Source organism: Oreochromis niloticus, linkage group LG9, assembly GCF_001858045.2.
Source record: "Oreochromis niloticus isolate F11D_XX linkage group LG9, O_niloticus_UMD_NMBU, whole genome shotgun sequence".
Classification (NCBI taxonomy): Eukaryota; Metazoa; Chordata; class Actinopteri; order Cichliformes; family Cichlidae; genus Oreochromis; species Oreochromis niloticus.
This window is the reverse complement of record NC_031974.2, coordinates 30,695,918-30,710,260: the sequence shown is the minus strand read 5'-3', so window position 1 is coordinate 30,710,260 and position 14,343 is coordinate 30,695,918. Positions and strand designations below refer to the sequence as shown.

Sequence of the window (14,343 nt, the reverse complement as noted above, 5' to 3'; positions counted from 1 at the left end):
AGTCAGGACAACCACTCCGATTGTGGTAAAAATACCAAAACACCAAACATCGCATGTTAGCAGCCCAATAATAAAAACGAAAGTTGGGAAGTGCAAACCCACCCTCAATTTTAGATTTTTGGAGATGCATCTTATTAAGCCTTGGGCGTTTACCCTGCCATAGATAAGATGAGATGACAGAGTCCAGCTCATTGAAAAAAGTATTGGGAATGAAAATGGGTAGGGCCTGAAAAAGGTATAAAAATTTGGGTAAAATGGTCATTTTAATTGAATTGATACGTCCTACCAGAGACATAGAGAGTGGTGTCCAGTGGGTGAGGGACCGCTTCACTTGGTTCAGCAATGCACTGACATTTTCTGTGAAAAGGTTTTTATGTTTTTTTTGTCACTGTGATTCCCAAATATGTAAATTTTTTCCTTTCAACTCTGAAGGGCAAGCAGGTGAAGTCTAACATACTTGCTTTGCTACTTAGCGGGAAGAGCTCACTTTTATTAAGGTTCAGTTTATACCCTGAAATCTGACCAAACTGACTAAGCAGATTCAGTGCAGATGGCAGTGAGGCTAAGGGCTTAGAAATAAAAAGCAGGAGATCATCTGCATAGAGCGAGACCTTGTGTTCTGTATTGTTTCTCCAAATGCCGTGTACCTCTTTGCAACTGCGGAACGCAATGGCAAGGGGTTCTATGGCCAGATCAAAAAGCAGGGGGCTGAGAGGACATCCCTGGCGTGTGCCTCTGTGGAGTTTGAAAGGTTTTGACAATTGGAGGTTAGTTCTTATTGTAGCAGATGGTTGAGAATAGAGTAATTTAATCCATGAAGTAAATTTCGCTCCAAAGCCAAATCTATCAAGGACTGCAAAGAGATAATTGAACTCAACAAAATTACAAAAATGAATAAGAATTAAAAAGTCCTTTTCCATTGGCTTGTCAGGATAGCACACATGAATATTGAAGTCCCCAACAATTAAGGACATTATTGTATTTTGGCATAATTTCAGCCAACAGATCAGAAAAATCAGTTAAGAAGTCTTTATTGTATTTGGGGAGTCTAAACCACAGCACAGAGCACTGTGTGAGAGCAACTCAGCTCAGACACACTGAGTAAAAAATCTACTAGGTGATGCTGATAAGGACAGTGGTTTACATTTATAGTGCTTCTTGAAAACAACCGCTATTCCTCCTCATCTGCCCGATATTCGAGGAGTGTTTTAAAAAGCGGCAGTCATTTGGTAAAAAGTCTGTGAAAGTGCTGGACTCACCAGCCCTTAACCATATCTCAGTTACACAAAGGAAATCCAGTCCTTGAAGCGCTTTTGCTGTGAGACTGGGGCCAGGGTGCAACAAAGGTGAGCTGGGATCCCAGATAGGAGTGGGGGCAACATCTTATGTCCAGGATGAGCTGCATTGGTAAGATCACTGGCAAAGAGTCGAAGGTCCAGGAGAGTTTGGCGATTAAACATTAAAAGAGAGTTGACTCTAGCACAAAAAAAAAATTTAAAAAAAAAAAATAGCACAAACGACACAAACAAACAGCAGGGGTAGAGAAAATGGCGAGCCACGCACACTGGCGCCATAGAGGTGGGTATCGATTTCGATTTCTATAACTGATTCGATTCTGATTCACAAGGTCCCAATTCGATTCGATTAAATAATGTATCAAATAAAATCAATATACACTACCGGTGAAAAGTTTTAGACCACCCCAATTTTTCTATTTTTTTATTGAAAATCATGCAGTTCAATGCCTCATTACACTCAGAAATGAAAGCATAGTAAAAATTAAGCAATTGGAGTTTTTAAAAAATTAAACTTTTTAATCATCAAAGTAGCCACCAGCCAAGTAGCAGGTATAACAGCTGAACACACCCGTTGCATTCTTTCTACAATGGAAATCAAATATTCTTCATAAAGTTCTTCCCATATCTGTTGCAGAAGTTCCCATAAATGTGGCACCTGTAGGTTGCTTTGCTTTCACTCTTCTGTCCAAACCAGCTCGATGGGGTTTATTATCTGGAGACTGTGCTGTACACTCCATGTTTTCAAGCTTACCATCTTGTTCTTTTTTCTGAGGTAGTCCTGACATAGCTTGGACTTATGTTTTGGGTCATTATCTTGCTGTAGGATGAACCCCTGACCAACTAGACACATATCAGAGGGTATTGCATGGTGCTGCAGAATGCTGTGGTAGCCGTTTTGGTTCAGGGTGCCTCTCAGTCTGTAGAAGTCACCGAACCTGGATCCAGCAAAACAGCCCCAGACCATCACAGTTCCTCCTCCATGTTTGACAGTTGATGACAAAAGCTCTGGAACCATCCTTTCACCTACTCAATAGCGTACAAAGATCCTGCGTGATGAACCGAAGAGTTCAAACTTTGATTCATCAGTCCATAATACCTTCTTCCAGTCTTCAGTAGTCCAATGTCGATGTTTCATGGCCCAGGCAAGCCTCTTTATCTTATTCTGACGTCTTAGCAGTGGCTTTCTTGCTGCAACTCGTCCTGAAACTGAGACTTTCTTACAATGACCATTATTGGGGGGGGGGGGGGGGGGGGGGGTGTTTCTGTCTTGTTTTTATGGACATGAAGTCTGCCAATAAAGATTGAATTGAATTGAATTGAATTAAACTGCCTATCACACGAGCTGTTAACTCTCATACACTTGTCCTCTGATTCAGTTGTGGCTTTGGGTCTGCCAGACCTCTTCCAGCCAGAGTTTGTTTCTGAGTGACTTTTGATGGTGAAGGAAACTGTGCTCACTGACACCTTGACTTTGCAATTTCTCTGTGGGAAAGACCTACATTTTTAAGTGTTATGATACTCTGTCTCTCTTCCATTGTTAATTGCTTTTTTCTCCTTTTTGTAGCAACACACTTTCTGCAGTACAATACTGTTCAACTGATGCTCACCAAAGTGTATTCAAACACTGCTTTTACACAGACACGGGGTTGTAAGCAGTGTTGGTCAAGTTACTTGAAAAAAGTAATCAGTAACTAATTACTGATTACTTCCCCCCAAAAAGTAATCCCGTTACTTTACTGATTACTTATTTTCAAAAGTAATTAATTACTTAGTTACTTAGTTACTTTTTAAAAACACGATTTACAACCTGAACAGATAATAAAGCGATAGAACTTTCAGCCCAATTCTACTTTTTCTGCATAATCCATCATACAAAATGTAATCAAATGGAAAAGTCTCTTTTTAAAACTTGTTTTATTAGTTTTAATCTTTTAACTTTATGCATCAAGCAAAAATTTAATTATATGCAACATTCTCTGACTGGAAGAAATTTGTTTAACATTTAAACCTATTTTCTGCACATTCCAGCACATAAAATAAAATATTTTTTTTGTTTACACTCACTCTTTCAAATAGATGCAAGTAAAACACAGCAGAAAATAAATAAAATCAAAGACTAGCGGTCCTGTTGCTCTATTTTCACCTATAAAGCAGGAGTGGGTTAGGCGGAGGTTTACCCTGGTGCAGGTGTGCCGCAGCGGTCAGTGGAAGAATCCGCGAGTTTCTCTGAATTTCACATTACGTCGTAGCGCACTCGGTGCTTGCTTGGAAGTTTAGGGGTTTAAAAAGAAGTTTTCTTCCCACGCAGTGAACAGTGGACACTAATGTTTTTGTCACTTTTTATGGAATCAAACTCAAAGTTAGGTCAGTACTTCCACGCTTTAAACGCTGCACGCTCATGCTCTCTCCCGCACTCGATATATTATCCATTGTTGATCTGCAGACAGCTGTTGTCAGGAACGTCGCACTCGCTTACGTCACTGTCATGAGACATTCTCGCAAAAAAAAATCACGGTTTTAGTAACGCAGTAACGCAGCGTGAAACTTTCACCTACGTGAAAGTGACGGTAATCTAATTACCGTTTTTGCAATAGTAATCCCTTACATTACTCGTTACTTGAAAAAGTAATCAGATTACAGTAACGCGTTACAAGTATCGCGTTACTGCCCATCTCTGGTTGTAAGTAATCCAGAAAAGTTGGAACACCTGTAGGAATTAGTAGCGTCAGCTTTCAAGGCTTGATCAACCTGATCAACCTCCATTGCTCCAGAACAGCTTTAAACTGTTAACCCATGTTGTGTTCTCTGTAAAAAGGCCTTTTTGTATAATTCTGAAATGTACATTATTTTTCAGTTTTGGGTAACCTTACCTTTTTTTTTTAACCTCTGGCAGTTCACCACTTAAATTTGTACAGCTTCAAGATATTGATTGAACTTGAACGACTTGAATTGCAATAAATAACTGGAAAAATTGGGGTGTCCTAAAACTTTTGACCGGTAGTGTATGTACAAGTAATCCCACATTAGCCCCATCCATTAGCTCTTCAAATCTTTAGTGTAATCTCTTCAATCAGAAGAAAACTGGCTTAAACAGAGAGGGATTGAAATAAGGGGCCAGTAAAACATGAGTGAGGATTATATTGGAATTTGAATTCAATTCAATTTTATTTATACAGCGCCAAATCACAACAACAGTTGCCTCAAGGCACTTTATATTGTAAGGTAGACCCTACAATAATAGATACAATTTGAATTTGATTTGAATCATTCAAAGTTACTCTAACAGAATTCAAAAATAAAAATATAGAGTTTTGCATTAGCATATTAGTTCTACGATGTGATTTTTTGGGGGGACATCCTGCATGTCAGAATCAGAGAGACTTTATTACACGTAACTTTGCAATCTAAGAATTACTACCATACTACCAGGATAATGTTAGGTTACTTGGTGATTCTAAATTGGCCATACATGACAGACATGAAGTGCACAAAATTAGAATCAAGCACTGCATAAATGTGTGGTTAAATGTGGCTTGTAGTCAAAAATGCTTTCAGTGGTCAGTGAGGCTAGAAAGGCAATATATGAACACCAGCCCATATTATTTTATGCCTGTTCTCTTGAGATAACATTGTGTTCAACTTGAAGTTGGTCTCATAATATAAGTCACTAAGATATTTTAAGAAACTAACTCCTTTAGCATACAGTCTCCTACCTCACATGTCCTTTCATTAAGGACTTTCAAAGATTTATATTAGAAAGCAATTCAATGCCTTCCTGTTACAGTGAACGGGAAACTTCCTCAGAGCCCTACTCAGCTTTTTCTGTCCACCACACTAAGCGGTTCTGGCATTTCCTTTTTATTTTGTAAACCTTTCATCTATTCAGCTGTGCACATGAATATTGCAGTGAACAGGAAACAGACAATACTGCAACTGATTGACCGTGTACTAGAAAGCTGAAGATTTACTAACTTCAATCGTGTTAGTTTGAGCACCAGCTCTCAGCCAAATAACTTTTTGCATAAACATGCAAAAAAAAGAAAAAAGATTTATATTTAAAATAACAAGTATTAGGGAATGAGAGAGGGAGGATGGAGAATTGATCAGTTATTGGTATCAGAAAGTAGTGTACTGGAAAGTTGTTGGCGATGCTGGGATTGCTTTAAGCAGCCACCCTTAAAAGACCTCTGGGAGCAGTGTGTCATGTTCTAGCAGTGTTCTTGCCTGAAAAAAGCAGAGAGACGCCGTTTAGTTTGGGAGTCTAGGCCTGCCTTTCAGAAACCATACTGGGCCACCGCAGCCTTTTCTAAAGCAGAGTCAGCACATTTCCAAAGCCAGCAGCCTCATTCATAGGCTACACCCTGAAAGAGATGGCTTTTGTGCATGTGTGCATGTCCATGTATATGTGCACACACATGCACCAAGCCAGAAGTGATGAAATGGTCACAATTAATGAAATAGTCTTTAGATATAACAGGTGGATTTCTGAGGTGCTATCCTATAACAGGGAATTTGCAGCCACCATCCTATCCAGCTGCTCGCAGATATCTTACCAGCCAATCACATGGCAGCAAAGTAATAAATTTAGGCATGTAGACATTGTTAAAATCACCCGCTGAAGTTCAAGCTCTAGTCATCAAAAATGTGTAGGTAATGTAGGTTTTCTAACAACTATTAGCCATCAGTAGTTGGAGTGCAGCAGTGTTCTGGTTGCATTGTCATAGCTGTGCCCTGTGAAAGGGTGCCCTAGATTCATTTAATGAAAAAGATTTTTGGGTAGAAGGTGGGACAGGTGTCAAGCACGATTGCCTCACAGCAAGAAGGTCGTGAGTTCAATTCCACCATTAGCTTGGGGGAATTTGCATGTCCTCCCACAATCCAAAGACATGCAATTAGTGGGTTTAGGTTAACTGGTTATTCTAAATTTCCCAAAGGTGTTAATGATTGTCTGTCTCTATGCATTAGACTGGCGACCTGTCCAGGGTGTACTCTGCCTCTTGCCCTAAGACAACTGGGATAGGCTCCAGCGACCCCACTAGCTCAATGCCTAACACTCCCACTACCATCAGTGACTATCCATTTGGACTAGGGTTGGATGCAAACTGGTAATGTTGATTTATTGACTGATCCTAAAGCTGAAAAAACATGACACCACTAAGTGTGTTTTCAGACAAATAACTTTTTGGGCTGGCAAAGAAACTCAATCAGGATCTCTAACAAATGATTAAGCCTTGACCTTGTCAAGTGAAAAGACCCTATAGAATCTTCAGCACCACATTCAAATATTTAAGTGAGTGCAAAATTTTAACCACAATGTGTGGATTCAAACTTGTGAACCAATTGTTGTTTCTTAAAGTTATTAAGCATGTATGCTATATAATCAGCCCACCCTGGAAAAAGAACAGTTTAAAGAAATGATTGAAAGCCCAAAATAGCCATGACATTCATGCCAATGATGAGCTGAAAGCTTCTAGCAACAACAGTATTGCTTTTAGGTCCCGAAATGTTTCAAGCTACAGTAAAGAGAAAACACACGTCCCTTTTTGTCCCCCCAAACATGTTTATGTATAAGGTAATGTGAGCTGTGGGTCCCCTTGCCACTTGCTTTTATCAAGAACCTTGGGACGACTATTTGACTCAGTTTTCACGTTGGATGCTAACATAAAAATCTCTGGTTCAATCTTGGTTTTATCAATTAAGAAATATTGCCAAATTGAGTTACATGCTATCACACCCTGAATTATTTAATCACATTTGAATTACTGTAATTCACTTGTCTGAGCAAACGTTCAAAGAGGTTTCGCATAGAACGCTACCACAAGACTTCATCTTCTCGTTCTACAACGTTAAATCTTCTAAGTATTCACTTGTCATACTGCTGCTAATATCACACCTGTTACACTGGCTCCCCGTTAACTTCAGGGTCCACTTTAAGATTCTGGCTTTGACTTTTAGAATATTGCAGTCATAAATATTCATTGATTTGTGTGTAATTCTCTCTTCCAAGACACTGACTCACTCTCATAAACTTGGAATTAACCTATTAAAAATATATATGAACGGGCACCGGATTTGTGGAAGCTGCCATGTTTCCCCATCAATCTTGAATACAGTGATTGAGATGGACATCACCGTTTCACCTAATTTCATTTTCTGTATGTGGCTAGAGAATGACAACATAGTAAGACAAAGGCAGAGCGGAAGGGAACTCGTACATGTTTGTGTGCCATGGAGGCAAATTTAAATTCATGCCTATACCTTTAGACTCAAGTTATGAAGGGTCATACTTCTTATTTTTTTTTACTTCTTATTTGATGGGGTTCCTCTTCACCAAAGAAGTGAAAACACAAGGAAAGAGGCGAGACAGAGTAAATGTTGGTTCAGCAGCCTTTCAGAGAAGATGATGCAGAAAAAGAAGGGTTTTAACAGTGACGCTGAAGTCGCTTGCTTTCTGCTTGACAGGTAAATCAACCTAACAGCCTAAAATTTATGTTTTGGTCTCTCTTGGCTGACCAAAGCACAGTCACTGGTGTAATGCTCTTTCCAGGACCATATGGGCTAAGTGAGAATCCCTCTGTCACTAAAACCCATCAAGGAAAAAGCTTTGGGTCTTAACCATAGGTAATTCAGAGCTTTGCCATAGTACAAGTTACAAAAGGAGCTTGGCTGTGAGCCATCTGGGACTCCCACCACATAAAAGCAATACCTTAAAGTCCCCATCGTCATCCTACTTCCACCCCAACATGTGAAAAGTAGATCGTTAATGAGGGTCTGAAAGCCATATTAAAAATGCACTAATTAATTAATAGCAAGCTTTCAAACTTCAGGCACGTCTTGAAAAATTACATACCAACACCAAGTCACTCATTTTCATTTTTAAAACTAAAGGTTTGCATGGATACAAAGTGATGTAAAGTGTACATGACATGTAATTAATGGTTAAAGGAAAACTGGGAGACACAAAAAGATTTTATTTACATTTTGAGAGACAGCAGCGAAGTGCTGACCTTTATTTGACATATATCTCTATATTTTCTGTTAACTACTTAATTACAAAATGAAACCTTTCATGCTAGAAGAATCAAATATCCTCAGTGTGTGTTGTACGCTTCCCCTTATTCGACTTATGAAGGTGGCAAATGTCTGGACATCTTGCGTGAACAAACTGAGGTTAGTGTGGAGTTTCAAAACATACATTTGTAAGCCCATATTGGAACTTGAGGTAAACCAAGTCCAATAATGAAATGTCATGAAACCCCCCAATTTAAAAAAAAAAAAAAAAAAAAAAACACTAAAAGAACAAAAGCAAAAAACAAAGGAGGACTGAGTAATTAGGTGTGGAAGTCAAAAAATGTATTCCAAATTCAGAAAATGTAATTGCAGAGGCAACTTAAACTCTTTGACACATTTGATCATGTTCACAGTCAACAAAACACAACTCCACAGAGGAATGCATGGGCAAACAAAGCCAAGTTTACAGCTGAGCCTTTAATCCAAAAAAGCCTCATGAATGAAATTCCACTACTAAGTTCAGAAGGCTCATGCAGAGAGTAGCCTAAGAGTCAGCTACGGAATAAACACAACTTGTATGGCTACAGAACAACAACACCTTCATCTGTTATTACACTGATTAATAGAACCTAACCAAGTTATTGCTGCATGTTGTCTGTTATGAAAATGTATATCTTTACTTATTTACGTGGTTTACAAATCCACCTAACAAGTGATAGATCCCTGGTTCGATTCCAGAAGGAGCCACAAATCCCTGAGGGGTTGCGTCAGGAAAGTAATCTGGTGTAAAAATCCGCCAAATCAAAACATGTAGCTTCAGTGTGCTAATGCTCTAGACTTTTGGTTATTGTGAGCTAAGCTTTTGATTCCTATTTTGACTTCTCTATTATTCTTGGATACTATGATCTCAGCTGTTTGGTTCCGGTGTTCAGTTTATATAGCTGTGCCTTGCTCTCTACCTCTCTCCATCTCCCCAATCAATGGTTTTTAGTATGCCCACATGTCTGCATTTACATCAAACCACTGAGCAGTGCCTTGGTGAACATAAACTTGGACACATGACCTTTTGTCAGCTGATCTTCTACAGTGCTGTAGGCCAGAGTGGTTCTGCAGATTAATGTAAGCTTTCATGTTGTTCTGTTCTGTTGCAGCTAATCTCAGTCACAATGTCAGGTCTGTGACATACAGACATAAACAGCCTTTGTTGTGTAGCTAAGATTGTAACTGTATAAGAGTGCTATAATCAAAGTCATTCTAGAACTTGCCACTCAGCAGCTATCTTGGTAACATCTCTAGGCAGTTATTTCAGGTACAAGAACCTATCTAAATGAATGGAGAGAGAACCATTACTGCAATTTCAGTGATCACTTGCACATTAACTACACACAAAAAGATGTTGGCAAAACTGGCCAACAGACTTGGTGTCTCATTTTAACCACAGACTATGTATGTAAGTATATAGTATGAAGTATAAAAGACAAATGTGCTGTGTGCACTAGCAAAAGGAAGGTTATCCAGTAATCAATAATAGCATTTACATCTAAAGACATGTAGGAAAAGCTGAGCTTCATCTGAGAAGCTTCTCGGATGAGAGATGAAACGTCTTCAAGAAATGTATTAAACTACAATCACTTTTCTTTCCAAGCTCCTTAGATTACCATGACCTGGGTGACTGACAACCTACACAGACAATACCATTTACACTTTCTAACAAAACATAACATTAATAAGCTTTAATAAGGTTGTCATCCTATGGATGAAGTGCAGCCAGTGACAATAGTCCTTGTTCTGCTGCGCAGCTTTATGGAACTTTTTGAAGCAGAACCAGTTCTCCACCTGCTGCAGGTTTGCAACCACTTTGCAACTATTTTGTTCTCCAATATGTGCTTTTCCCTTGTTTTTGTATACATTTCTTCTGTTTACTATTTATATTTTATCAAAGCGCAGTTGGTGTGGAGCACCCACAATTTTGTTGTACATGTACAATGACAATAAAGGGCTATTCTATTCTTTGGCAGAACAGGATCTCACTGCTATATAGCTGTTATCCAAAAATCATAGAGTTGGATTAAAATTATAACTTGCATTACTATAAGAGACTCTAGCAAGTGGCTGGATGACACTGAGAAGCAGTACACCAGCAACCAGTCAGAAAGGTAGCAAAAAGACGTCTAGCTGTATGATGGTCTATTACCCTCTACTAATTCTATGAATTCAATTCACCTACATTTTATTTATATAGTGCAAATTCACAACAACGCCTTAAAGCGCTTTGTATTGTAAAACTATTAGAGAGAAACCTAACATCACATGAACAATTATGAGCATACAATTGTTGACAGTGGGAAGGAAAAACTTTCCACTGGTCAGGACAGGACAAAATCCAAACTAGGGGAGAGAAGGTGAGAGAGAGAATGTAATAATAACCAATGAACAAATGCAGCAGTAATGTATAAACACAGAGAGAGTGAGAAGAGATGAGCAAACAAGAAATTCTCAGTGCATCTATTTCAGGGTTACATGATCCAGCCCTAACTATAAGCTTTATTAAAAAGAAAACTAAAGCGGGTTTCTGTCTCCCGAATCCAAACTGGGAGCTAGTTCCACTGCTGAGCGCCCAGAAGCTGAAGGCTCTGCCTCCCATTCTACTTTAAAAAAGCAAGCCTGCAGTCTCAGAGCAAAGTCCTCTGTTAACATGATAAGGTACTATGAGGTCTTTAAGATATTACGGGGCCTGATTACTCAAGATTTTGTATGTAAGAAGAAAAAGTTTGATTCAATTCCGGATTCGACAGGAAGCCAATGAAGAGAAGCCAATATGGGAGAAATATGCTCTCTCTTTCCAGTCCCTCTCAGGACTCTTGCTGCAGCACTCTTGAGCAACTCAAGGCTTGTCAGAGAGCTTTTAAAGCGGCCTGATAATAACAAATCACAATAGTCCAACCTTGAAGTAATAAATGCAGAATTATAGTTTCAGCATTACTCCAAGTCAAGATGTTTCTTATTTTAGTGATATTGTACTGATAAATGACATCAGTTCTACATATTTACTTAAGGTGCACAAATGGTCAAAAATGCAAACTGGACATATGTGAAGCTGTGGCGGAAAGAAGGTCAGAGGACAAACTATTCTCCATCCTCTGCAAAACATGCGGATTACCTTCTCAAACAGAGAAAGTGTCCATCTTTTATTGTTTACTGTGATGTTTACTGTGTTGTTGTGTTTGAGAAAAGAGAACATTTTATTGCATAAAACAGTGCTGATTACATTTTTCAAGCATCTGCTTTGCCAGCTGATTGTGGGGCTCGGTACACCCAGCTTGGCGTGGAAAAACAGAGTGTGAGACTCCAGCTTCTCTTTAGTCTGATGACTCAAACAGGATCTCCCCCACTCTGTTGTCATTTAAACAGTGCTTTACAAACCTGAACATTAGAGCTAACAGCTGGATTTTCCCGTTTCAGTGCAGCTGAGACAGGAGACAGACAGTGAAAGTGGACGGTACATCCTCGGTTTAACACAAAAACTCATTGTTGCAGGCAGGGGCAGCACAAAAGTGACCCCTTAAACTGATTTTTATTCCAAGTCCAACCTGTTTTCCCCCCTGAGTTATTGGTTCTGTTACTATACCTGTGAAGGTTCTCAGTCAGTCAAGAAGCTTGGAAAGAAAAGTGTCTGGACTTCTTTAAGTTCCCTTATTGATCCTCTACCTCGTGTGATTAGGTAGAGGATCAATAGGGGGTCCATGACCCTCTTGGGGACACTCCCATAGGGCTTAAAATCTGGGACTCGCCACCAATTGCTCTTAGAAAGAAGAAGAAGAAGCTTCTCGGCTGAGAGGTGAAACATCTTTAAGGAAATTTAAAGAGGTGCAGACGCTTTTCTTTCCAAACTCCTTAGACGGTTCAGCTACTAGCTAGACTTACATTAGTTTATTCTGGCTATTAACCACAACCAACCAATGGTGTCACGTTCTCTACTGAGAGAAGATGGTGCTACACATTTTTTTAGCACTTATTTCTTAAATCCAACTTCACAGACAGAGTTACATCCATGGCTGTTTTTGAGAGCAAGGCTCCATGATCTAAATCAGTCTTTATACATGAATTGTTTCACATCCACTTTAAGCATAATTAAGTACCAAAGAGTGCAAAGCCACTTACCTCAGTGTTATTGGATGTAAGAGAACATATGAAAGTTGCTTAAGTTGTATACTTAAGTGATGATAATAACGTGCATTTACCTTCCTTCATTTCAGTATCCATAAGAGATGAATTTGTCCACTATAATCAAAAGAATACCATGCTTTATGGTGAACTAAGTATACTGTGTATTCACTGCTCCCGAACATTACCAGTTATTTGCAGGGATTTAATTTCTATTATTGTGGCACCATCCCTAGGGCCTGTAACGGGATAACCCTAACCCAATATTCCAATCATGTGTGACTCCACTACATTCATGTGACAATTTTAATTAATTAATTTACAAAATTAAGACACAGAAACGATCTTACAGTTCCAATAAGCTACTTTTCCTTTCAATTATTTTACTAATTTGGAAGTTAATTTTTGATGTTCATTTGAGCTCAGATGTTTATTTTAGAAAACCAATCAACATTGATTATAATTATAATCAGCAGATCAATTCGTGACAGAAGTACTCAGTAGCGTCGATCCTCCATCGTTTTCATATTAGCTTTCATATTAGGAGAATGCACGAGTTATCAACATGTAATATATAACACAGACTGCTCTCTCAACTGAATTCTACTGATATATTACCTCAGCCTTGAGTTACATGAGTTCATACAGCCTAGTAATTAAAAACGTAAACAATAAGTAAGTTAATGCAACTCGACACTGGTTTAGTGCTTCGCGGTGACCAGCACGTGTGAGGCAGACACTGTAATAGTGCAGGGTGTGTGAGTGTGAGCATTATTTTCTGACTTGGGCCAATAGCCCCCCATCCAGCCCGAGTTGGCTGGGCGACCAGCCCAGTTCAGAAAGTCTGGTTCAGACCCGACAGACTGCTTTGAGCACATTGTCGTGGGATTACTTGCATTTTTTTCCCACTTACATGACATTTTCAATACAAAAATCAGAGGTGTAAAGGTCTATTTCACGACATTGGTGCTTTTACATTACTTCTTCCACCACTCGTATGGGAACAGTCCCAAAGCTCGAGCAGTCGTGCCAAATAAAAACAGAACTATTTCTGCTAATAAGTCTAAGCTGAGTCAGACAAGAAACACTACGAAATTAAACATAAACTCAGCTAAATTTACATTTAAGTATGCCATGTTCTTACCTTCCGAGCTCTCTCCCGGGAATCACAGTGTAGTGGTCGGTGAAAGGTTCGTTGTGGATGGCGGTTTTGATTTCGGACAACAAGCCGCTGATACTGCGGCTCTGGCTCGGTCCAGCTACGTGGCTGTGATGAAGGCGGCTTCTGCTTCTCGAGTCCCCGGCACGCGGGCATTCGGGGATCATGGCGTCGATTAATTGGACCGGTCAGTTGGCAAACACAACAGTCAGCACAATTACATTAAATGACGCCGCTTACTATTCTCCGAACGACAACAGAAACCAAACCAAACCCCAAACATTCGGGCGACAGAATAATGTCACTTCTTCTAGGCCAAGCTTCAAATCATTAGCTTAGTCTAACATTGTATTAAAAACACAGCTGGAGAGCTCATTTTGATCACTCCACACTCAGCGTCCTGCCTTTCAGTCCCTCAACTTGCTCCTCACTCAGAAGCTGAACCGGTGCTGAGTTTTCTGCAACCATGGTAGCACGTGTTGATTGACAGGTGTGCCTGCCAATCGGAATGGGTTACAGAGAGCGAGAGAGCGCGAGGGAGAGAGAGAGAGACTTCTGTGGCCATCGGCGAATTAAAAATTAAACGTAAAATATGTAGCGGGACCAGTTTTCACGTCCCTTTTAATATTAAAGAAATTGCATACAAATGTATACATTTCTATTGCTTTTAATAATAAATATCGATAGTACTGTAAGTCTCTTAAATAGCAA

The 14,343-nt window shown here is 39.4% G+C and overlaps 1 protein-coding gene across 2 annotated transcripts in view; it reads right to left on the bottom strand.

The window, feature by feature from the left end:
- stk17a (serine/threonine kinase 17a) overlaps positions 1-14,108 on the bottom strand; it is a 45,439-nt gene extending 31,331 nt beyond the window's left edge. The window contains exon 1 of one of the 2 annotated variants that reach the window (XM_005460459.4): positions 13,618-14,108. In XM_005460459.4, the coding sequence (XP_005460516.1) occupies positions 13,618-13,799 (182 nt within the window). In that variant the 5' untranslated portion in view covers positions 13,800-14,108. The remainder of the gene's footprint in view (positions 1-13,617) is intronic. The other variant, XM_003455751.5, reaches the window with a different exon arrangement.
- Positions 14,109-14,343: the final 235 nt, after the last annotated feature.